At 38.0% G+C, this 23,293-nt stretch overlaps 2 protein-coding genes across 6 annotated transcripts in view; one reads left to right on the plus strand and one right to left on the minus strand.

Annotated features, from left to right (window-relative positions):
• Positions 1-331: 331 nt before the first annotated feature.
• LOC306805107 (uncharacterized protein) lies at positions 332-5,792 on the minus strand (the record flags this gene model as incomplete). The annotated part of the gene is made up of 7 exons (XM_079312494.1): positions 332-642; positions 1,628-1,697; positions 4,023-4,160; positions 4,632-4,797; positions 5,177-5,308; positions 5,399-5,572; positions 5,689-5,792. 4 exons carry the CDS (start codon positions 5,790-5,792, stop codon positions 4,668-4,670), a joined length of 540 nt encoding a protein of 179 aa, XP_079168620.1. The 3' UTR covers positions 332-642; positions 1,628-1,697; positions 4,023-4,160; positions 4,632-4,667.
• The window catches only part of IDE (insulin degrading enzyme), a 52,129-nt gene continuing 34,351 nt past the window's right edge, over positions 5,516-23,293 (plus strand). For 3 of the 5 annotated variants that reach the window (XR_013775106.1, XM_079312390.1, XM_079312391.1), the window contains exons 1-10: positions 5,785-5,973; positions 13,892-14,076; positions 15,390-15,597; positions 16,408-16,577; positions 18,089-18,211; positions 19,572-19,684; positions 20,083-20,245; positions 20,886-20,978; positions 21,523-21,614; positions 22,701-22,781. Coding sequence is in view for 3 of the 5 variants with exons in the window: in XM_079312390.1 (XP_079168516.1) it covers positions 5,861-5,973; positions 13,892-14,076; positions 15,390-15,597; positions 16,408-16,577; positions 18,089-18,211; positions 19,572-19,684; positions 20,083-20,245; positions 20,886-20,978; positions 21,523-21,614; positions 22,701-22,781 (1,341 nt within the window). In the remaining 2 variants the exon portion in view is untranslated. Of the gene's footprint in view, positions 5,695-5,784; positions 5,974-13,891; positions 14,077-15,389; positions 15,598-16,407; positions 16,578-18,088; positions 18,212-19,571; positions 19,685-20,082; positions 20,246-20,885; positions 20,979-21,522; positions 21,615-22,700; positions 22,782-23,293 lie in introns of those variants that run through there. The other 2 variants (XM_079312392.1, XR_013775105.1) reach the window with 2 other exon arrangements.

The raw sequence follows: 23,293 nt of genomic DNA on the forward strand, positions 1-23,293 counted from the left end.
GAAATTTAGATTGCCCATCTATAATTTTGCAGGTGTCCACACCCTTTTTTCCCCCTATATTTAGCTGCTTTGAATCTTATTATACTTCCCTCCTCCTTAAAGTTAATAACAAATTAATTCTAACCCATAAGGCTTGCAGTAATTTTTCTGATAGTGACATGAAGCAACATCCCATTATGCTGCTCTACCATTTATCTGAAGAGTTAGGACAATGTCAGAACCAATCAATCTTACATTAGGCATGAAGAATAAACAATAAACACTAAAAATCACAGTAACACATTTTGCTTCAGCTAAGGAAAGATTTAAGCAAGCAGGAAAAAGAATATGATCCATATGAAACATATTGAAACCACCTTTATTATTTGCTTTTTTGTATTCCATCTATGCTAAGAGCAAAAATCACTTGTACTGACAATTGTGTTGTAGCTTCTGCTAGACTGAAAAGTCAAATGCAGGCACACAAATAATCTAAATATTTACCTTTTGCTCTATACTCCTTCATATGGATCACACAAAAGAAGGCAGTACTGGAACACAAGAGTTCCACCAACTTCTGCTTGTTTGCTCTTTTCTAGTAAGTAAGTAATATTTTTCCTCAAAATATAACATCTCTCACAGACCAAAGGAGATCATTCAAACCTGCATTGAAACAATAAGAATTTATTTGATTACTGAAAGTTAAATTTTAGCCAATAGCTACCTCTGCTACAGCTGTGGTAAGTGGAAAACATGTATTTCTGGTAATTAAGTTAGCTTAAAAAAACCATAGTTTAATGGCTGCAAGTTTGTTTTACATGATCAGTTTATAGCATAGGTTGTACATTTTCTTAGACTAGGTAGAGCCTAATGATATTAATGATACTAATACACTATAAACACAGACTGAGTAATAGGGTGCTAGCATTTCACAAGCAACAAAAATAAATAGGAGAATAAAGAAACAAGAATATTTAGGCCACAGTCTTAATAGTTGTTTGGAGAATGACCCTTAAAAGACAGGTACTTAACCTGTGGCAAATATTTTATTTTGTTTAAAGAGACACAAAAACATCACATAAATTTAAAGTTTATAATAATACACACAACAGTAAATGTAACAATTTCAGAAGAAATTATTAATCCCCACGTATGCATCAAAAAAGACAATTTTTAATTAAGGCTTGCAAACAAAAAGTTATTGAATGCAATTATATTCACAGACAAAAAACACTGTTTTCCTAGGGCCTGTATCAGATCCCCTGGGGAATTGTAGGTATGGAGGCCTGAAAAGTAGTAAAATTGTTTACATGGAACATGATCACCTACAAATGAAGAAAGGTTATATAAAGTATAATGATGGGGAGATACAATTAATACAAATTATAAGGTTGAGTGAGACTTCTTCAAGGCTTAGTAACACCTGATTTGATTGCCAACAAGCTACACAGTGTATTAACTGTACTGAGCATGTGGAGAGTTATATATTTAATACTATCAGTGATATAGTAAAAAAAATGCTGATTAATTGAATATTCACTTTAAAGGGGAAATCATCTGCACCTCAGATAAAAAGCAAATTCTAGCCTTTGAACAGCCTGGCCAGTTGGTCCACACACAGTAAGTTAAACAACAAGGACTTACATACACAGAGTACTGGTATATTCTTAATTGAGGACAGGGCTCTCCTTCAGTAAGGTAAAAGAATAACTATGTTACTATTAAAAGAAAAGAGAAGATGCAATAAAATAACTACCTTATTGTTAAAAATTAAGGACTCAAAGCATATAACATGATTAAAACCAGAACTGGTTTCTACTAACCAGGAAAATACACAGAATAAGAGAGTTTACTCTTTTAAACATGTGTGCCAGACCACTGTCCAACACAGACAGTAGCACTTTTACATCTTATTATAGTCACTATAATAAAAAATTAGCAGTAACATAGGGAGATGTATGCCTTTGTGTGATCAGCTCAGAGTTAAGGTAGTAATTTTCCATACAGTTACCTATTTTCAGTTAAGACCTGCAGCTGGATGACATCCTTTACATAACAAGAAAAGAAAAAACTAATGGGAAAATTAGAAACACACAGACCTGATAGCACGGACTAAAGTCAACAGGAAATGTCTCTTTCGCCTCATTATCTTTTAATTTAATTATTTTATTAATTTAATTTTATTATTTCAGTACTTTTATACTAGGAACAGCCAATAGACAATTCTTTTTTCATATATGTCTCATCATGAAATTGCTACTATTTATTTTGGACTGAAAATAGCAATTTTAAGTCATGCTTTTTTTCAGCCTGAGGCCAGTTTGCTACAAAGCTCTATTATATACAAATACAATTTGAATTTAGTCTAGAATTTTATCTATGTGGAAAAGACATGCTACCATTAGAAGCCTAACAGGACCATAGTTAAGAGTTTCACTCTTAATATCTCTCAGCTTTCAGGCCATACATAAAATATTGTTTTATTCTGAATTACTTTAACCTACCTACTTTGGAGATCACTTCCCCTCACTGTACATTCATGTCACATATCCTGAAAAAGGATCTCTACACTGCTACTTCTTAAGGTTTATTTTCATGGGAGCATTTGAATAATTTCCACACTACCCTATATTATACTTAGGCTCATTTGGTCTTCTAGGCAACACCTATTTTTCTACTAGGGCAGATGAAGAAGGCAGGACCAAAAGCACTAATTGTCTATGAGCAATTAAAGTTTCATGGGGAAGAAATTTTAGTTGCAGGACCAGATTGAGAAAGGAATTTCACTGAAAGTCCTCTTTCCTTTTGCTGAGGGTGTTCAATTAAAAATATATTTAAAACACAGAAAAGATATCCAAAACAGTGTATGACTGTAATTTTAGCTAGTATAAATGGACATAGGGAAGGGTCAGAGTATAAGAACACAATCTGATTTGAGTAAACACCAGTGTGCCCTGGTTTTGGCTGGAATAGAGTAAATGCCTTCTCAGTAGCTGGCACAGTGCTGTGCTGTGGATTCAACACAAGAATAATGTTGCTAACACACTCGTGTCTTGGATGTTGCCAAGTCGAGTTATCCTGCATCAGGGACTTCCTTGTGTCTCATTCTCTGCTAGTGAGGAGGTGCAGGGGAGAAAAAAAGCTGGGAGGGAGCATAGTCAGGACATGTGACTTGAACTGGCTGAAGGAATATTTCCTACCATAAAACGTCATTCCCAGAATATAAACTGGGGATTTCTATTACCAGTTACTCAGAAGGGCCTGATTGGGCCTGGGGGCAGGGTCGGCACTGGTTAGGAGGTGGTGAGCAATTGTATTGTGCATCACTTATCTTTTTATAATCATTACTATCATTATTTACTATTATTATGATAATTTATATTGTTTCAGTTACTAAACTGTTCTTATTTCAACCATCAAGTTCTACTTTTGATTCTACTCCTCATCACACCAGGATGGGTGGAGGGGAGGGAACTGCTGCCTGATCCTTAGTTGCCGGCTGGGGTTAAACCAGCTCACCCCAGTTACTTTGAATAGCCGCTAAATAAGCTTACAATGGATAAAATAGGCGTAAAGTACAGTAGGCGTGACCTCTGTTGCATACCTCTGTTGCACTAGCTATGTTAGATGCATGAGGAGGTGTGATCTTTCATCACACCACTAAAACAGAAGTACTTGTTTTAGATTCACGTTTTAGCAGACCACCAGTCTTGCTTCCCCAGGATCGCCCCTGTATATACTAGGCAAGATTTAGAGGAAAAGGCAGGATTTATTAGAGCAGCTAAATATAGATCAGGCCAGCATTAGCTAAATATATAGCACATTAGGCTAACAAACTCGCTGTTGGGACCCGAAAAAAGAGTGAAATGCCTGAAACTGAAACTGTAATTCTATAGCATTCAGCCCTACATGACAACTGTATTAACACTAAAGGCAGAAGTATTTACTGTACATTCAATTTAACAGAACGACTCCAATTCACAACCTCTTAATCCCCCAGATGCTCCTGAAAGGGAGGAGACAGATTGTGAAGGGGCACTCACCCAGCAGTCCTTCTGTCAGACACCATGGGATGAGCCTCTCTGACGCACTGGCAATAGCAACAGGGTGGAATTCAGATTTAACAGCTCACCATTATCCTGTCCTCTTTCTGTCCAGCTTGGTCTTCACTTTTACATGTACTAGGAACTGGAAAAAACCCAGACTGCCTCAAACTAGAATCCCATGAGGAAATTTTCACAGGAGTTAACATACTGTGTTAAAATTAGGCACCCACACAGTTCTAAATCCAAGCAGTTGATTGAGGTGAAAGCTACCAAATGCCTTGCTCCAACCAGAATGAGTTAACTTGAGAGACAGTTCTGTGTCTAAACTGAGGCCAGAAGTGTGGGTGTACTTGATGTAGGCAGAAATGTTTTAAACTGGGTAGCTCAGGTAGGGGTAAGAGCATCTCTATAGCAGCAAAGACATCCCTAGAAACCAGCAGATTAATATCTACCCAAATTCCCTGTCAGATTTTCGTGATTCCCTGTTGATTCTGCTGACCATGTGAAGCAGTGTGCCACTTCTTAACAGCAATTTTAACCAAAGGTGACTAAAGTTTAGAGTTACTTCTGATACCTCTTCATTCCATCTTTGAATACCGAAATAACTTTTGGTAACTCGTCTGGCCATGTCTTTCTACCTTTTTATGACAGGAGGGTTCTGTGAGTTTCCAGCTGTGAGATACCACCTTTATAAAAGGCGAGCAGTCGGGAAACTAAAATCAGGCATGAAATGTAGCATACTGTTTTTGTCTTACTTTTTCCCTTCATAACTCTGAAAGACAGAGAAAAAGAGAAACACATGAAGAAAGCATATTACCAGAATTTCAAACAGTGGATTTTTTTTTGGGGGGGGGGGGGGGGAGATGATTTGTTGGTTGCTTTATGTGGTTTTTTTTTTGTTGTTTTTTTGGTTTTTTTGGTTTTTTTTTTACTTTTTGTTGATGTACGGGGGGGGGGGTGTGTGTTTGTTTGGTTTTGGTTTGTTTTTTCTTTAGGGGGGGGGTTAGTTTCTTCCTAGAAAGGAATTAATGCAACCAGCCACATCCACTACTTTTCCATAAGGAAATCCACCAAGGGGAAAAAAAAAATCACCCTAGAACCCCAAATGTACGGTTTTATAACAGAAGTTGAACCTTATGCAGCATTTACACCTCGTAAAGCCATCCTGCGAGTCCCGTGTCCGGCGCGGCGGGGCCGCAGAGCTCCGCGGCAGGTGAGCGGCGGCCAGCGGGCTCCAACGGGAGCGCCCCAAGGAGGGAGAGCTGCCGCAGGGTGACCTCTCCCTGCGGGACGGAGGATTTTGACACCCGAAATCTCTGCCTCTCAGGACAGCACTGCACCCACCGTGCTCAAATTACGAGGCGTCTAATTACCTTTTGTCTTGGCAGACGCCGGCAGGGACGCGGAGCGCGGCCAGCAGGAAGCGGGCGGGCCGCGACACGGTCCCTCCGCGGGTGCAGCCCGGGGCCGCCCCGCCGCCCTTCGCGCCGCGGCCCCGTCCGCCTCCGCCGGGCGCGGCCCCCCCGCCGCGGCGAGTGTCGCCCCGGCTCCCCGCCCAGACACCCACCCCCTCCACCGCCTCCGCCTCCTCCCAGAGGCCCCCGGCCCCCTCCTCAGCCGCAGCCCCGGCCCTCCCGGCGGCAGAGGCGGCAGCTCCCGGCACCCCCAGGTACGGGTCCCGCCAGGCCCGGGCGCGGAGGGCGGACGGGACCCCGCGGGCGCCGGGAGGGATTGGCCGGGCGGCGGGGGGAGGCGGGCGGAGAACATGGCGGCGGGGAGCGGCGCGTGCTGAGGCGAGGCGAGCCGGGCCGGGCGGTGGCGGGGCCGCCAGGGATATGCGGCAGCGGCTGCTCCCTGTGCTGAGCCGGGCTCTGGCGGACTGGACGCGCCCCTGGGCCGCCCCGGCCTCGCGCTCTTTCCCTCAGGGCCGGCGGCGCAGCTCTCTCGGGTACGGTGCGAGTGCGGCGGGGCCGGGGCAGGGCCGCGGGTCCCGGGGCCGTGTGACCCGGGGCCGTGAGGCCGGAGAGTCCCTGCGATGTTGTGTAAGAGGCGGCGGCGCGGCCCAGCGGGGGCACCTTGTGAGTCCAGGGCAGCGCCCGCCCTGCCCCGAGTGCGGCCGGGGGAACTCGGGCCGCGGAGCGGGACTGGCGCCGGAGCCTTCCGGGGAGGCGGGGGGCCGTGTGTGCCGAGGAGGCCGGAGCCCTGTGTCCTGCCCTGTGTCCTGCCCTGCCGCCCGGGAGAGCCCGGACTGACGTGCTCCGGTGTTTGCAGCTGCACCTCCTTTGACAAAGCAGGCTTGGTCATCAGCCGTTTGGCTTTCGTTGCCCGGGGGCCTGCTTTGTTGTTCTCCTTCTCTCAAAAAACATCAGTGAATTGTCGTGTTACTTAACTTGCCATGTCTTCCTAAGGCGTAATTAACTAAAAAAAAAAAAAAAAAGTTTCAAATCTTTACGAAGAGACTGCTGTCAACTACCCAAACTTAATGGGAGCGGCCTCTTCAGTTTCTGAGGAGTTATCTGGCACTGGCACTGTGCGTGTTTGTGTCGCCAGTGTCATCAGCGGCAGCGGAGAGAGCGCGGCTAACCTCGGGCAAGAGAGGAGCGGGCGGGAGGCTTGGCATAGCTCACTTTTAGGGGCAATTTCAACTGCGTAACAACTCGGTAAAGTTTGTCCGGGAAGGAAGCTAGGGTAAGGGACAAAGGTTAAGTTGTTTTCTTTCTTTTATTAACACTGTATCTGTTACCTTAGTAGCCAAACCTATTTTTAATACTGCACAAGTTAGAGACGTCAAAAGTAGCATCTTTCCGGGGAAAAAAGTGAGTTATGATGACTCATACTGTCGGCGCTCGTGTGTCAAAATTCGGATGCACTGTTACTGTTCGCTACTGCTATTTATGCTTCAGAATTGTAAAGGTAATCCACAGTGTATGATCAGAGCCAAGGCTGTAGTTTGTCTTGCTGGATTACTCCTCTTTATGCATGTGAATATATGCAGTATTTGGACTTTACTTTATGTATGTGAGTAGGCCTGTTATGTTTTCATACTGCCTATAACCATGATTTAATCATCCATTTAATTTTAATTGTGAATTAGGATTTACATAAATGATAATGAAATGAGAGCAGGAATAGTTCTTTCATGTGATGATTTTTTTGAGATGTGAAAATTACGAATCTTTTTTTGAGTTGCATGTTCCCTGTTTCCATCTCTGTATTTCATGTTCATGCTTGAACTTTTTATTTTCGTAACATTTTTAACCTTCATCTCTGTGTGAAGTGGCAAGATAATTTCTCAGTTACAACTTAACTCCTTAACTCCTTTTCATTTGATGTACTGCATCTGTTCCAGTTGGGAAGTCCTAGTAGGATTGTTATTTCTATGTTACCCTGCTTTTTTTCCTCACTTTCCATTTTCTGTCTTCAGTCAGTGTAAGGTTGTGGTTTAATCCCTTGGATGAAATGGTACCTTTGGGAATTGATTGAAGTGTCTAGTATGTAACTTATTTTGCACATGAATGCAGAAGCACTCCCCTCCCCTGCTAGATCCAGAAGAAAGAGGGAAGGGACAAGAAGTTCATTACCTCTGGTGTTTCACTGTACTGGAAGGTATTAGGCTCCTAGCTATAGAAGTCATTGCTGGTTGTTGTAGGAATCATTTACTAAAAATGCAGTCAGACCATTTGAGAAATGGTATGCGGGGTTGGTATTTTTGATATATTAACTCTATTTTGTGGTAACTTTGGTGTCTGATCTTTTAACACCATAGAAATCAAAAAGTTAATAATAAAATCTAGTTTTGTGTCTGGTTGTGTATTTGTATACGCATGATCTGCCAGAGAATTTCGTTGCTTTCACCTTTTATGATGCCCTTAAGTTGCTAAAATATTCTTATCTGACTGCACTGTATGTATATAATGTGATTTTTACTGGGTCCTGTTGGAAAGTTGCTTTGCTGCAGCTTTCTATTAAAATCTTGACTTCTGCATCTTGTTTTTAGAATGAGTCAGAACTATAGCTTGCCTGAACAATTGATATGGAAAGGAATGCTGTAGAGCTGAGAGTTTATTTAAAATTTTAACAGTAGAACCAGAATGAAATTGTCCAAAATCATAAAAACTAAACTGCAAAATAGGTGAACAGCCAGGATATCATTTGTTGAAACACACCGCTGACTCTTGTAAACTGCTCATTGTTTTGGGTGTGTTGCTCATGTCAAAGATCTAGTGTTAGATAAACAGTTGCTTTTAATGTGGGATTACAGTGCTTTTAATGATTCAGAATTCTAACATTCTCTCTGTTTTTGTTGCTACATCAGATTTTCTTGCCAGTTCTCTCATCTTTCTGTGAATTTCTTGTTGTTATGCAGTATAACTGAAGTCTTAGTCTCATCTTGGTTTTTGTGTTGTTTTTTTTAATTCAAGCATCACAAGTTTTTCTCTTTGAGGGTATGAGACAGATGGTAGCATAAAGCATTAAGTGAGTTGGCTTTACAGAGAGTTTTGGACAATCTGATGTGCTACCTGCACTTAAAATCTACAAAATACACATCAGAACAAGTTAGAATAAAGCACAGAGGTCTCCTGTAGCATCCAGTTTAACATTTCCTGCTGTGTCTGTAGGGTGACACCATCACAGGCCTAGGGTTGAGGAGCAAGCCCTGCAGCTGTAGAGTGATAGAAAAACGTGAGGGAGGGAGAATGAGAGCCACTGGTCTGCAAGTATTCAATGAATAAAGCAATTAATTGAATGAGTACATCTATTAAGAAAATTTAGAAAATATGCTTTGAAGCAGTTGCTCACGTAGCACAGAAACTAGTCTGATCAGTCATTTTCTTAACATGCAATTTGAAATTATTGATGTACGACAAATTACTGTGCCAGATCTGTGAAAATTTTAATGATACTATATTTTAATGACATCTAAAGATTAATACCAGATAATTTTACTTACCCCCCTCTCCTCCCCCAGGTCTTCCAAATAATCAAAGGCTTCAAAACCCTTTTGGAATTTTGTGAAATATTGAAGCATAGAATTGTTAGAGAAAGATTAATTGTTCTATTTCTGGTGAATGTGGTTAGAGCTTGCTTACTTGGAGGTTGTGTTTGGTTGAATTGTTTGGGGCAATTTTTGAGGACATAGGAAAAGTAAACACAGGTTATTTAGAGATTAAAAAACCCCCTTGTTATCCTTTATTGCTCTGTGTAACATCAAATTATATAAGATCCTTCCTTTTTGTTTGACTTTTTTACCCAGTGCTTTGGAAATTGTGGAGTGGTTGAGTTAAGGAGTATAGATTTAGGGCAGCAGATTAGCTTTATGGCATCTGATTGTATATCCAATCTTGTTTGGCCAGCCCATCATTGTACTTCTCAGGCCAGTTACTCAGCTGGGGCCTGATCTCACATGTGAAATTGCCAGGGCCCTTGTTTTTGCCAAGGTCACACGTGGTATGGTCTCATTAATGCTACTGGTAATTCCTGTACAGCAGTGTTACACAGCAGTGTTACACAGCAGTGTTTCTGTGGTCACCTTGGCAGTGCAGCTTGTGGCAGACCAAGTTTTACTGCTGTGATCGAGAAGTTGTAGAAGCTGGACTCTGGGAAACAAGAGCATGGCAGGCATCTGCCCTGGCCACCATCATCAGAAGGGAATTTTCTGAGTCAATTACAGACTTGGCAAAAAGCTGCAGACTGAGCTTCAGAAAATGCTTTAATTGTAGCGAGACTTTAGAATTTCTTCAAAATGAACTACATAACAAAACCTTATAAATATTCATCATCTTCAGACTTGCCTGATTTGGCATGATTGGTTGTTCTTAATAACTTGGGAGCACTGATTAAATCATTGTGGGACTTTGTAGTTGGATCTTTTGTGTATGAAGTAGTATGCTGAATTCCTGATGAGTTTAAAAGTGATAAAACATGTTAACATTTTGAGCAGCTTATCTACTTATGCAGTCTGTCTGCCTGTGCATGCAATCAGAATTATTTAGATCAGTATCAGGAATGTGTTGGGCTCTCATACATTCTCTAGCTTCATGACAAGCAAATTCACAAGATTGATGCTTTATGGATGTTGAATCATGAGGTATTTTAGTCTCTTAAGTGTCTAAAAGAGCGATTGATGAATGTGTAACTTGAAAGAGTATGGATAGTCTCCTGAAGAATCCCTTTTGATAATGTTCACCTGGATTGATTTAACTTTCCTGCCTACAGTTTAGTCTAAAAAGAAAGCCACAAACAAAAAAACCCACCATTTTTATTATAACTTAAGTTGAATGGAAATGTTAAAAGAGTAGGTAGATTGTTGATTGTTTTACTGGTAACATAATTCTTACGCTGCCATGATCAGAAGTAGGTGCAAGAGACTAAGAGTCAGGGTGCAGACCTGTGCAAGAATGGAGATTTACTTGGTTGTTGCAAGCCCATGAGCTTGCAACTGAAGAAGTTCATGGTCTTCTCCAGAGTGCTCAGTTTGGTGCTGTCATTCTTGTGAGAGGTGAGAAAACTCTGACTGGTAGTTCTGCAGCACCAGGCCTCCTGCCAAAGCACATATCCCTCTTTCACTCCACACATTGGCAGCTGGAGAAATCTTGGTGTAAACCAAGATGGATTGGTAAACAACACAGAACCAATGCTAACTCCCTTGTAGGACAGAATAGAGGTTCTCATTCAGTGAAGGTTTTACTTCACTCTGGTAAATGGTAGGCAATTAGTTGCACAAAAACTTGAAGCAAACATGAATATTAAGGCAACTGATAGAAAGAAACATCAAAAGCTGAGGTGGTAACTTACTTGCCTTTCATCTGGAGCAGACTTGTGTACTGGCACTTGACTTCAGTATGTGCATACTGTCATGACAAAAAAAATCTTGAGAAGCACTTCGGAGTTTGTGCCTTGGGGGTCATATTTTTATTAGCTAGTCACAATCTTGCATTGAAGCAACCCTCAGGAGTTTCTGTTAATTGGTTTTCAAATATGGTCCTTTAATTGTTCAAACATTGGACTTAGATTTGACTACACAGGCTAATTTTTAATTAAAGCAACTTTGCTAAAATAACTCTGAGAGATTAAAATAGTGAAGCAGAATCATATATCACTTAATCCCACTCTGTAATACTCTGTTTGCAGGTGAAACCTGGTATCTCCAGGGAGCTTTGCTGGTTCCAAGGGACTGCCTGCCTGGAAATTATTACAAAAATGGAACCTCAAAGAATAGAGTATAATTTCACTAGAAGTGCTGTAATTGAAAATTCAGTGCTGGTTTTAACTGATACTTTTCTTGAACAAGTGAAGTAGTTTTGATGAGGAGGAAGAATATTTCCTGTTCTTCAAGTAGGAACACAGTTCTCATTTCAGACATTCCTGTTCTTTTTTTTTATTTTTACCTTTGTCATCTTTCCACCTGTAATTTTTGAGCCAGTGGAAGAATTTCCACTGTCACAGTAATGCTTCATATTGTTCCTGTTGTTTTGGCTTTATCGGATCTTTCTGTATTTCTTCTGTTTTGTGAAAATGGCAATATTTCTTTTAATGTTTTGTTAGGCTATTAGCTCAGCAATAAACATAGCACCTCTGTGGAAGAATTGTTTTGCTACTGACCAGCAGCATCCAGTGCTCACTGTAATGACAGTACAGCAAGTAGCTGAAGCACATTGAGTTTAGGACAGCTTCTGAACTTGGCTGTAGAAGTTAAGTTACTTCAGAGTTTTTAGTTTTCTTAGCTTTTTTTTTGCCTGTGATTCAAAGCAGTTCTATTGCCAAGTGATTTATAGAGTTTTAGGATTCTGGTGTGAAAGAATGGAATGGGGTATTTTTATAAAGCAATAGTGTTTACTTAAAAGCTGTGCAGGAGAACAGTTATATGAGGGAATGTTTGGTATTGGGTCTTACAGTTTACTCCTTACGAAAATGTAATGGTATTAAAGTTCTCTCTAAAGTGAAATTTTTCTTCTACTTTTACTCACTTTGTTGTAACATATCAGCAGGAGGAGCAGTACTTAAGCAGGAAAGCCTTGGTCTTGTCCTTTTGACATATTTGCCTTCCAGGGGTATTGCATAGTTGATTAGCCTTGCTTTTAATTCCAGTTGTCTGGTACTGTGATTCACTTTGCAGCAAAGTAATCATGCAAACCCATTTGAAGTTAGAGAATGTTGTATTCACCATGCCCATTGAAGTAACAGTGAAGGTGGAGATACAAATTTCAGTCCTTGGTTTGAAGGCTTAATTACTGATGTTGTCCTTTTGTAAATTGTAGGTTTTTCCTGTACTGGAATTTCACTACGAAGCTGGAAGTAGCCTATGAAGGAGGCAGAAGTAGGGAATCATAATAAAATGGAGGTGTACAGCTTCACAAGACATCAATTGAAATCTCATAAGGTTTCATAGCTGTGTAATTTGATGAATCACATTGGAAAGATGAGTCATCTGAGCAAACAATAAAGTTCTGTGACTTAGTGATGTGGTGTAGAAATAACAAGGAGATATCAGATGATAAGGAAATTGTATAACATTTAAAAAAACAACTCAAATAGTTATAGTATATATGTGTCTTCTGACAAGCAACTGTATCTTATTGATTTAGAATATTCTAACTGAAAATCAAGGTATAGGTGTTCATTAGCAGACATTGCATCAGGAGCTTAAGGGATGTCCTTGTTCTCCCACATACTTAGATTTGTCAATCCAACTTATGTGCAAGTGAAAAACAATTAGGAATGTTTTAGTTACTGATTTTCATATATGAAAAGTATCTTTTATAATTTAAAAAATTTTACACAGTAGCTTACATTTAGTAGGGTGTTTCTTAAAACTCTGAACTTTGAACGTGGAGTCATCTTTTAATTGTTAGCATAGCTTGTATCAGTGCTGCTGATGCAGAAAAACAGAGATATTGTGGTACTTGGAGTAATCTTTGTATTTCAATAGTATCTGCATTTTTTAGGTGGAAGAGGGCCCATAGACATTCCAAGCAGGATTAACCTCAGCACAGGGTTAAACTTGTGGATAAATGACCAGTTTAAATGAGAGTGTACACATTTGAATTCAGCATTTCAGCTGCTGTTTAGTGATTACATTTGACTCCAGGTTTGGTTTTAAAAGTATTTCATGCTGAGAGAACCACATTTTACTAGTTTTTATAGTTCCTTCTACAATTGAACCACATATTTTAAAAAGTTACTTCATATTGTTTATAGCTTTTGCTTGGAGACACTCAGATACTGGGTCAGTCACACTTAGTGTCTTAGTATTTCAGAATCGTGTCTTTAAAGAATGGTGTCTTGTAGCATCTGTTAAACTAATGGTGGAAGTTTCAATATGTGAGACAATCTATTCCTGTTTATCACGGCAGTTCTGCAGTCTTTGCACTTTTATAGCACTATTGCAAACAGTGTTACTGTTTCTTGCTTGAGTGTACAAATCCAGCAGTCTGATAGTAAAATTTTCTTTATTTGACAAAGAGAGTTACAACACTTGTAATATAATCAGCAATTCAGATACATGAAATACTTTCCCAAAGTTTGAGAGTATACTTGAGATAACAGTATGTGCTTCATTTAATTTAATTTTTATCATAATCTAATAAGGGGATGACATTTATTAAGTTTGGGTTGTTTAAATTACAGTTATTGTGATACTTGAAGCATTCAATTAAGTGATCTGCATCTTTATCTTTTCTCAGTTTTCAAGGCTTCTTTTTTGTTTTAGAGCAATATCTTCCAGGATCTGAAGTTTAGGCAAGTTCAGTGAATTTTGTGCATAATAGAGCTTCTAGCTGTTGGTATTGCCCCGTGTTGTCTAACACAGTAAAATATTAGCAAGGCTTAAGTGAAAATAATAAGAAATTTCTTCTGTTTTCTCTAAGGTTTCAGAAGGAGACAAACGACAAAATGAACAATCCAGCGATTAAGAGAATAACAAATGAAATTATCAAATCACCCGAGGATAAGCGAGAATATCGTGGACTGGAATTGGCAAATGGCATTAAAGCTCTTCTCATTAGTGACCCCACCACAGATAAGTCCTCAGCAGCACTTGATGTCCACATAGGTATTCAATTCATGTTGTGTTCATTATGTCATTATTTAAAATGCTTCAGGTTTTGGTACCTTGATGCAAATAACAGGAGTGGTATGCAGTTGACATCCTAGCCTTTTATTGTAATTTATAGTTTAATTCTTTGACGCATCAAGTTGAAAATTATTAGGGCTAAATGCTCTTATTGTACACTGTGTTTACTCAAGTGTAGCTCAGCCAGTCGAAAGACTGCTTTTAACCATTAAGTTTCATGTTATGAAAGATCTTTTGTAAGCAGAAAAGGGGTGGGTGCAAGTGCAATTATTTCAGACAGCTCCATCTGTCACGTCAGACTTTTTTTTTTTTTCGTGCTGAGTTGTTGATGTGTAGAGGTGAGAAAATGCTGTAGTGCTAGAAAAGTTGGAGAGGCACTCCCAAACTTCAGTGGTGCTTATATGTGCAGACAGGGATTTTCTTATTTCTGAGCTATTCCTCAAGCTTGTGTAGTTTTTCAGTTGGTTGGAAAGTATGATACGTGTGTGCATAACCTAAGCACCCTCTTGCCGTGTCTGTACTTGGGAGCTCTTGCTGCTGTTTGTGTTAGGACAGAAGTGATAGAGGGACTTCAAAAACTTCTGGCCATTTCTGTTACAGGGATGGCTGTGCCAGATCACAATCTAGTTGAGAGCATTCAGAATATGGTTTTTTTTAGGTCCTGTGACAGTGATAGCCAGCTGCACATGCAGTTCCTGCACATCTGTTGCCTTTATCTCCACTCTCCTGCTGCACATCATTACACACCCTGAGGCAGGACTGCTACTCTCAGACTTCTGCCTTTGTCTTCCATTCTTCCAAATCATTGTTGTCTTTTAATCTATTTGCCTTCACGCCTGCTAGTTGGTCATCCATAGCTGCTTGTGTTCAGGCAATTACAGGTTTATCACTCGTCCTATAAACCACAGGATAAATACCTCTTTCATTATGATTGGCAATTGCTGCCTCTTAACACTTAATGCATTTATTAAAGTCAAGGTATAGATTTCAGAACAGTGTGATTTGTCAGGTCTTTACAGATTATGACTCATGGACTTCAATTGAAAATCGTCTGTATAAGGAAGTGCAAACTAATCTGGAGAGGTAATTCGAGACACTAATTGGTTCAGTTACTAATTCTAATTTTTAAATATTTTTTAAGGTTAAGTTTAGTTAACTGTATTTGCACAAGTGTCTTACAGAATTGATATAATTGCCTGAAACAACATACTATATTATAGGGTAGTTTAAAAGACTTAATGTTTTAGTAGTAACATTTTATGAATGGTTACATGAAATTTTTCCTCTTGCAGGATCCTTGTCTGATCCCCCCAACATTGCTGGGCTTAGTCATTTTTGTGAGCATATGTTGTTCCTGGGAACCAAGAAATATCCAAAAGAGAATGAGTACAGCCAATTTCTAAGTGAGCATGCTGGGAGCTCAAATGCTTTCACGAGTGGTGAACATACTAACTATTACTTTGATGTGTCACATGAGCATCTAGAAGGTGCACTGGACAGGTAAACACATTTTGTAGTATTTAAATTGTTACAGAGGTTCTACTTTAATTCATTAGTGTAAAAGTTTTTAATAGTTTTATTATTATGATATTTTAGAAAAGGTAAAAACCATATTTTGTTAAAATTGTTAGTCAGATATTTTTCAGTATGAAAGTCTTAGATTTTTTTTCATCTAGGAGAGTTCTTCATTGAGACAGAATTTTTGAAGTTTAAATGTTGTGTTTGCACTGAATATTTTTTGAAATGTGGGGCACAGAATGTGATCGTGAATTTACACATTGTGCAAAAACTGGGATGGTGCAATCAAATGCTGTGCTTCCCATGGGATCCTTATTGACAGCAAAACAAGAAGTCTAGAAATACTTAAGGATGCTCTTAGTAGAGGGAAATCTCTGAAATCTCTGTTTTCTGGGAGGGGACAGAAATTGAAAGGTGTGTAGTCAGTGAGGTAAAGTGGGTTTTCTCTTTGGATTCTACCCTGGATGTCTGACAAGACTTATTTGATTGGTAAAATTAAGAGCCTCTTGCAGCTAAACCTCAGAATACAAGAAATTTTCACAGTGGGAATTGTGATGTAAGGCCCTTGACTCTTGTACTACCTTATATGATGAACATGTTGTTTTCTGTTTGTATAAACAAAGAAATTGAGAAATAAGGATACTAAATCAGTGTCAAAATTGTTAGGGAATTCTTGAGTTCTGCATTAAAAAATAATGTATTCAGCTGTTTTCAGGGGGTACCAAGCTTTATGCTTTTCTGTTACAATTTATGTATAGTACTCTTGACTTGAACTACATTTTCTCTCTTTAGATTTGCCCAATTTTTCCTGTGCCCCCTGTTTGATGAAAGTTGCAAAGATAGGGAAGTGAATGCTGTTGATTCTGAGCATGAGAAGAATCTGATGAATGATGCCTGGAGGTTATTTCAATTGGAGAAAGCTACTGGAAACCCCAATCATCCCTTTAGTAAATTTGGAACAGGTTTGTCAGAATATTATCTAGTGGAGTTCTGTGTAATATATTATTGTTTATATAAAATTGCTGAAGATAGACTGTAACAATTCTTTTCCTCTCCATACATGTTTATTATGGTGCTTTATCACATTTTTGATATCATAGACCAAACAGAGCTAGACAAAAGCATAAGAGAAAGAGTGATCCAAGACTTTGGGTACAATGATGAAGCAACCTTTATGATTCTGATAATTACTGCAGTGAGTGCTGTTTCCCAGTTACTGGATTTGTCATAATTTGGTACTGTTAAGTATTTGTGTATAACAAAGTGAACAAATTGTGTTTAAATTGTTGTTAGCCACAGGCTTTTTTTGTTATTTAATATTGCATTTAGACTAGATGACAGTGACTAGGTCAAATCAGAAAGAGCAGCAAAATACTGTGAAAATTACTGAGTAGGAATATAGAAACCCAATCTGAACCATAGAGCACAACAGTAGGAGATGGATAGACAAAATGATCTTGGACAAATCCCAGTCCTACAGCTGTATTTTTTTTTTTGTTCAGGCTTAATTATTCGTAGAATGCTTAGTAACAATTTAAAATAAACACCACAAAACCTCAATTCAAAAAGCATTAAAGTTAAGATACCGTAGTTCTGGACAAAACCACAAATGTTTGATGCTTTGGTAGAAGTTTAAATATTCTGTAACTTCTGCTACTGAAGACATTATTTAATTTTTGTGTAACACTCAGAAAACCTAAGTGGAAATTGCAGAAATGGTTTTGTGCAGTTTCAGAAGGTTATCTAGCTCACACAAGTGAAATGTTTTCTTGGGGAGAATACCCAAAATGTGCTCAAATTCAACAGTAATTGTCATATTCCTTTTTTCTTAGATTAGGTTCTGAAGTATGACTTCTCAGAAGCAGAGCTCACCTTTGATGGTTTTTATTTACCCGAAGGGATGACAACTGTGATGCATTTGGCATCTTTATTGTTTCCTTTATATCAGCTGAGATGTTGTTAATCCAGCAGAGTACAGAAATTATTCAGTTTGATGCTTCAGGTCACTCCTCATTACTGTGCACCCTGTTTGGTCTGCAGGCCTTCTGTTATTCCATAGAAGCAAATGCACCTTCCAGTTTTCTTGTTAAGGGTGTGCATTTTCCTATATCTGCAAGGTGTCTTCTGACTGTTGCTTCCTAATGTCCTCTAGCACTGTAACAGCACAGTTACTGACTGAAGCTTTAACTATATGCTATTTTAACTTCCATTTTGATGCTGTGGGAGTAAACAGAGTAGGTTCTCGAGAACTTCATTTAATTTGTCTGCGATGGTGAGGAACTTAGACAAAATATTTAAAACATAGGATGGTATTGATCCAGTTTTCTTATTATTCATATTGGTTATTTTTAAAATTACTATCCATTCAAAGGAAAGCAGACTGATTAATTTATATATTTATTTTTGATCTGTAAGTTCATAAACATTAAATATTGTTAAACATCCAATAGTGTTAATTATTTTTATGTTACAGGGAACAAATTCACTCTGGAAACTAGACCAACCCAAGAAGGAATAGATGTAAGGCAAGAGCTGCTGAAGTTCCATTCTACTTATTATTCATCAAATTTAATGGCAATTTGTGTCTTGGGAAGAGGTGAGTTTGTTCTGTTGGTTGAGTAAAACTTTACATATATACTTGAAAAAGAAAAAAGGAGGTTCCAGCTGTTCAGAACCTTCCAAAGCTGAGATGATATTTTACAAAGGTTTGCCAAAAGCTTAATGACAGTGTGTTGAAAATGATTTGCTTCTTGAAAATGTGCTGGCAGACTGGTGTTTGTGTGGTGTTTCACAGTAATGCTTAGATGTGAGTATTAATGGAAGAAAATGAGATTTTTGTCTGATCAAAAGCAAGTTCACTAAGGAATTTTACATGGAAACTTTTTCAGCAAGAATTACCTTGGCAACTGTGAATCTGTACTAAAGAAGACTGTCTCTGCAAGATTAAATGAATGTTTATTTTGCTGATATGCATAAAAATTGGTGTTTTTTAATGGAATAACATGCCATTCACAAAAATTTAATATATAGTGAACCCTCTTGGTTTACACTGTTTTGTTTTTTTCCCCTGCACAGTTTTGTTAGTGTAGTTTAAGAGCTACTAAGATTCTACTTTCTCAATCTAACTGGGATTGTTTTGATAACAAGGTAACTGCTTTTAGAAGTCTTTCAAGGGTTAAGGTTGTACTTTGAGATGTCCAAGAAATTGATGTTTTTGTTTCTTACAAAGACTTCCTTGGAAGTCTTTCACTAAAAAATTGTCAGAAGAATCTTTATCTTATGCTCACTTGGAGAAGTGCTCCAAAATGCATTTCTTAAGGCAGAAGGCAATTTTAAAGGCAGAATTTCAACAGAGACAGTCTAGGTCAGTTGAGGTAAGTTAACACACTTCACTGTATTCTTTCTGCAAAAGGTCTTCTCTCATTCCTGAAAATTTGTGCAGTCACAGATGAAATTAGAAGTGCTTTAACAAGTCATAGGTGTGTGTGTGTTTTGGGTGCTAAGGACAGATGTGGCTCACAGTGTACTGAAGTACTGTACATGAGCTGAGACTAAAAAAATTCAAGTCTTGGCAAAGCTGCTTTCACTCTAGAAAATTTGCAGCTGTAATTCTGTGTCCCTTAAACTTTTTGTGAAATGTTTATTTTTGTAAATGTTCGAATATCTGATTATCTTTCAGTTTTAGCTCAGTTTAATCTGTAAAATGTAAAGATGTATTTTCAGTTACAGGATTTATTTTAATCATGATTGAAGCCTTCCTTTAATAAGCATAGTTCTTCTAGCATGTTACAGTTCAAAATTTAAATATTAATATTTATTTTCTTTCTGAAATTAAAAATCTTAACACTATTAAAACTACTTTTCTGTATAATTCGTGACTGTGCCAAACAATAAAAAAATGTTTGTCAGAATCCTTGTATAATGACTGTGTTTTTCCTAATGTTTCTTTATTCTAGAATCTTTGGATGAGCTGACTTGCTTAGTGGTAAAGTTATTTTCAGAAGTAGAGAATAAAAATGTCCCTGTACCCGAGTTTCCTGAACATCCTTTCCAAGAAGAGCATCTCCGGGTATGTATAGAGATATATCTTCCATCCAGAGTATATATTGTAAATGTTACTTTTATAGTTCAGTAATACATTGTGCACTTCACTACTCTTTTATCAATGTCCCTGTTAAATTTCCTATTTCTTTATTGATTTTCCACCCACTTTTCTATGCTGAGTGTAGTTTTGTGTAGTTTGTAGAAAAGGTCACCCATTCCGTTGCAGTTGTAAGCAACTGTGAGATAATTAATTTTTTTCATTTTTATCGTGAATGGCTGAAGTGTTGTCGTAAGTTTTAGGTACTTTTGAGATTTGAGAAGTATGTTTGTAATTTGAAGGTAATATGATACATACTCCTGAGATGAATACAGTGGATGAGTTTCCCTTTGTTTATGGGTCTCCTTGTTTATTTCTCCCCTCAGCAACTTTACAAAGTGGTGCCCATTAAGGACATTAGAAATCTTTACGTCACATTTCCTATACCAGACCTTCAGAAATACTATAAATCAAACCCAGGCCATTACCTTGGCCATCTGATTGGCCATGAAGGCCCGGGGAGTCTCCTATCAGAGCTTAAAGCCAAAGGTAAGTCCTTCGAAGGTAGACAATTAAAAAGTACTTGGTCACACCGTTTTTTAAAGTTTACCTATGTTTCACTTAAAATAGACCTCTATACATTAAAGTCTTCATCTATTTGAGTAATTTGAACTCTGAGTCATTTTGTGTTTGATTTTTGTTTCTGCAGCAGGTAGGAATAAATAGTTAGCCAGTCACTAATAAACAGTCATTCAGGATGCTGAGGCTGTTGTTTCTTGGACTCCCCTTTACGTGCCTTGTTCAGACAGTTATATGAACTTCAGCATGATGATCTTGTCTCTATTCTGTCACTAACTGTGATATCACTATCAGATCCCTTTATGTCTGGAAGATTACAATGGTGTACCTTTTGCTATTTTATTTTATATCATTCTGTTCCAAACAGAAGTAAATTATCCAGTAATCAAATGGTCCTGAGTTTGTCATATCACTCTGAGTATGAAATCAGATAGATCTGATTTGTGTTATGTTTAACTTGCCCTGTTGCTGTAGGCATTAAGGAAGTAAAGGAAAACATGTAAATAAATCAAAATGGGTTTTTAAAAAATTATGTTGCTGAAGCATGCAAAAAGTTGCATAAATTGTTATAGTTTTGTTTATGTAATATAGTTTCTTTTTAATGACATAGGGTGGGTAAATACACTTGTTGGAGGCCAGAAGGAAGGTGCTAGAGGCTTCATGTTTTTCATCATTAATGTGGACTTGACAGAAGAAGGACTTTGTAAGTGAAACACTATGTCTGTATTCCATGTTATTGCTGATGTGATGGTTTTATGTTTGTATCTGAAGAGACTGATTGTTATTATAGCTTGAAAGCCAGTTAAGTTTAATTAACTTGTTATTATTCTGTGTTTAGTTCCTCTGAGTATGCTAACACACTTCACATAAGAAATCAACTTATTTAAGGTTATATTAAATGTTAATTGAATACTTTAAATAAACTTCTTCAAAAGAAAAGCTGTTAATACTTTTGTGTACTACTTATTCCTACTATTTAGACCTGAATTAAATTATATTTTAAATCAGTATTTTCACATAAAGATATGTTCAGTGCAGTTATTGGAATTTGCTGGGGACATAAACAACTTAAATTCGTGTCTGAGAAAAACAAGTTTAACTTCGTTGGTGGGATTGCACCTATACTTACAGATCTTGATCAAAGTGTATCAAAGTGTAATTAAAAAAAAACAACCCATATTTGTGTTCATTAAATTTCTTCTCTGTGCAGAACTGAGTGAATTATTAAGTATTTTTTTTCTTTTCAGTGCACGTTGAAGATATTATTTTGCACATGTTTCAATATATTCAAAAACTACGTACAGAAGGACCTCAAGAATGGGTCTTCCAAGAGTGCAAAGTAAGTAATTAGAGCTGTACTATAGGTACCATATGTGGTGGTTGTTTTTTTGCAAACTATTTTTATTATTAGATTATTTTACTTTGTAACTAGGATTTAATAATCACATGGTAATTAAGTTTATTAATTTTTAAGATGCAACATGACACAAATGACAAGTAAATTCAGAATACATTGTCTTAACATAGGTGTGAAAGGCTCTTATAGAGCTGGGAGTTAGGATAGCATAATGGAGGTGAAGGAACAAGGATCCTGCTCTGTCCACAAGGATTTTACATAGTTTTGCTTAGACTTCACTGAAGAAGTCCCAATGGATTTGTTTCACTGGCAGAGTAAGCACATACAAGGTTTGGAAAAGGTAGTTCCATCCTTCTGTCTCATCCCTGTGCCTTTCCCTTGCTCCTCTCAGCCACAGCACTCCTGAGACTGTGGGGTGAGTCAGAGCTGGCAAACTCTGTATGAAAAGTATGAAAAGAATCTTTTTGAGTTTACTTCCAGCTGAATTGTTGAGTTAATCAGTCTCTCTGCATGGTTTCATGGAAGGATGGACTGTCCCTTTCACTGGCTTTAAGGTCTTAGATCTCTTTATTTCACCCTTGCCATTGTATCCTAAGAATGATGTGTTCTTTTCCTGTGGCTGAGACAGCAAAAAGAAACACACTTTTTCTGTCTCTAAATTTACTCTCGGCTGACTGAACAAAAGGAAGAGAAAAGGAAGAAAGAGGCTTCAGTTCGTTAACATATGACAAACATTGCACCGGAACACTGTGTACTGGTTGGATCAGAGTTGGTGTGTTTTCAAATTATCTGGAAATTTGAATAATGAGAGATGAGGCAGATTTCATAGTATGAAAAGGATTACAAGATTTGTATAACACTGCACATTATGAGACCATCACAAATTGCTTGTGAGTTTGATGCAACTTGAATGTTACTGAAAACTTGTGTTAAGTAATTGTCTACTATAACATGGATACAGCAAAAGTATTTGCTTTTCTTTATTTATTAAAAGGAATCAAGTAGCCAATAATTATTCTTAAAATAGGCTTCAATTTATGCTCTTTATAATTCATTTGTGTTTTCTAGGATCTAAATGCTGTGGCATTCAGATTTAAAGATAAGGAACGACCACGAGGTTACACATCAAAGCTTGGAGGAATGTTGCATGTAAGTGGAAGGGGTCGTTTTTGTTTGGTTGCTATTTTTTTTAATGATCATTTAGCAGCATGTTTGATCATCCACTTAATGAACACAGGCATCTGTGAAGGTCCTTTGCACTTCTTGTATGCTGCATAGGCCTTAATTTTGGCAGTCAGTAGTTTTGGCACATTCTGTTCACTCTACTGTTTTATACTTCTATACTTGGTAGAACTAATTATACAGTAACTGGAGGTGCTATGTGATCTGTTTCAGTATTTCTTAAGACATATGTACCTTGCCATTGCATTTGCCTGGTAGCCAGGTATTCTCTAGGGAAATAATAGACAAATAATATTTTATCATAAACAATGTGTTCCTTAGTTCACCGTGTTGAAATACTGCAGTAAGCAGAAATATTTGTATTAAGATTGTGAATTGCAAATGCTTGACTTTACAGATGTGGTTGCATATTGGTACTGAAAGAATCATCACATAGCTTTTACTTGGTCGTTAATACTTCCTGCAAAATTCCTTCATTT

Source organism: Erithacus rubecula (genome assembly GCF_903797595.1).
Source record: "Erithacus rubecula genome assembly, chromosome: 9".
NCBI classification, from domain to species: Eukaryota; Metazoa; Chordata; class Aves; order Passeriformes; family Muscicapidae; genus Erithacus; species Erithacus rubecula.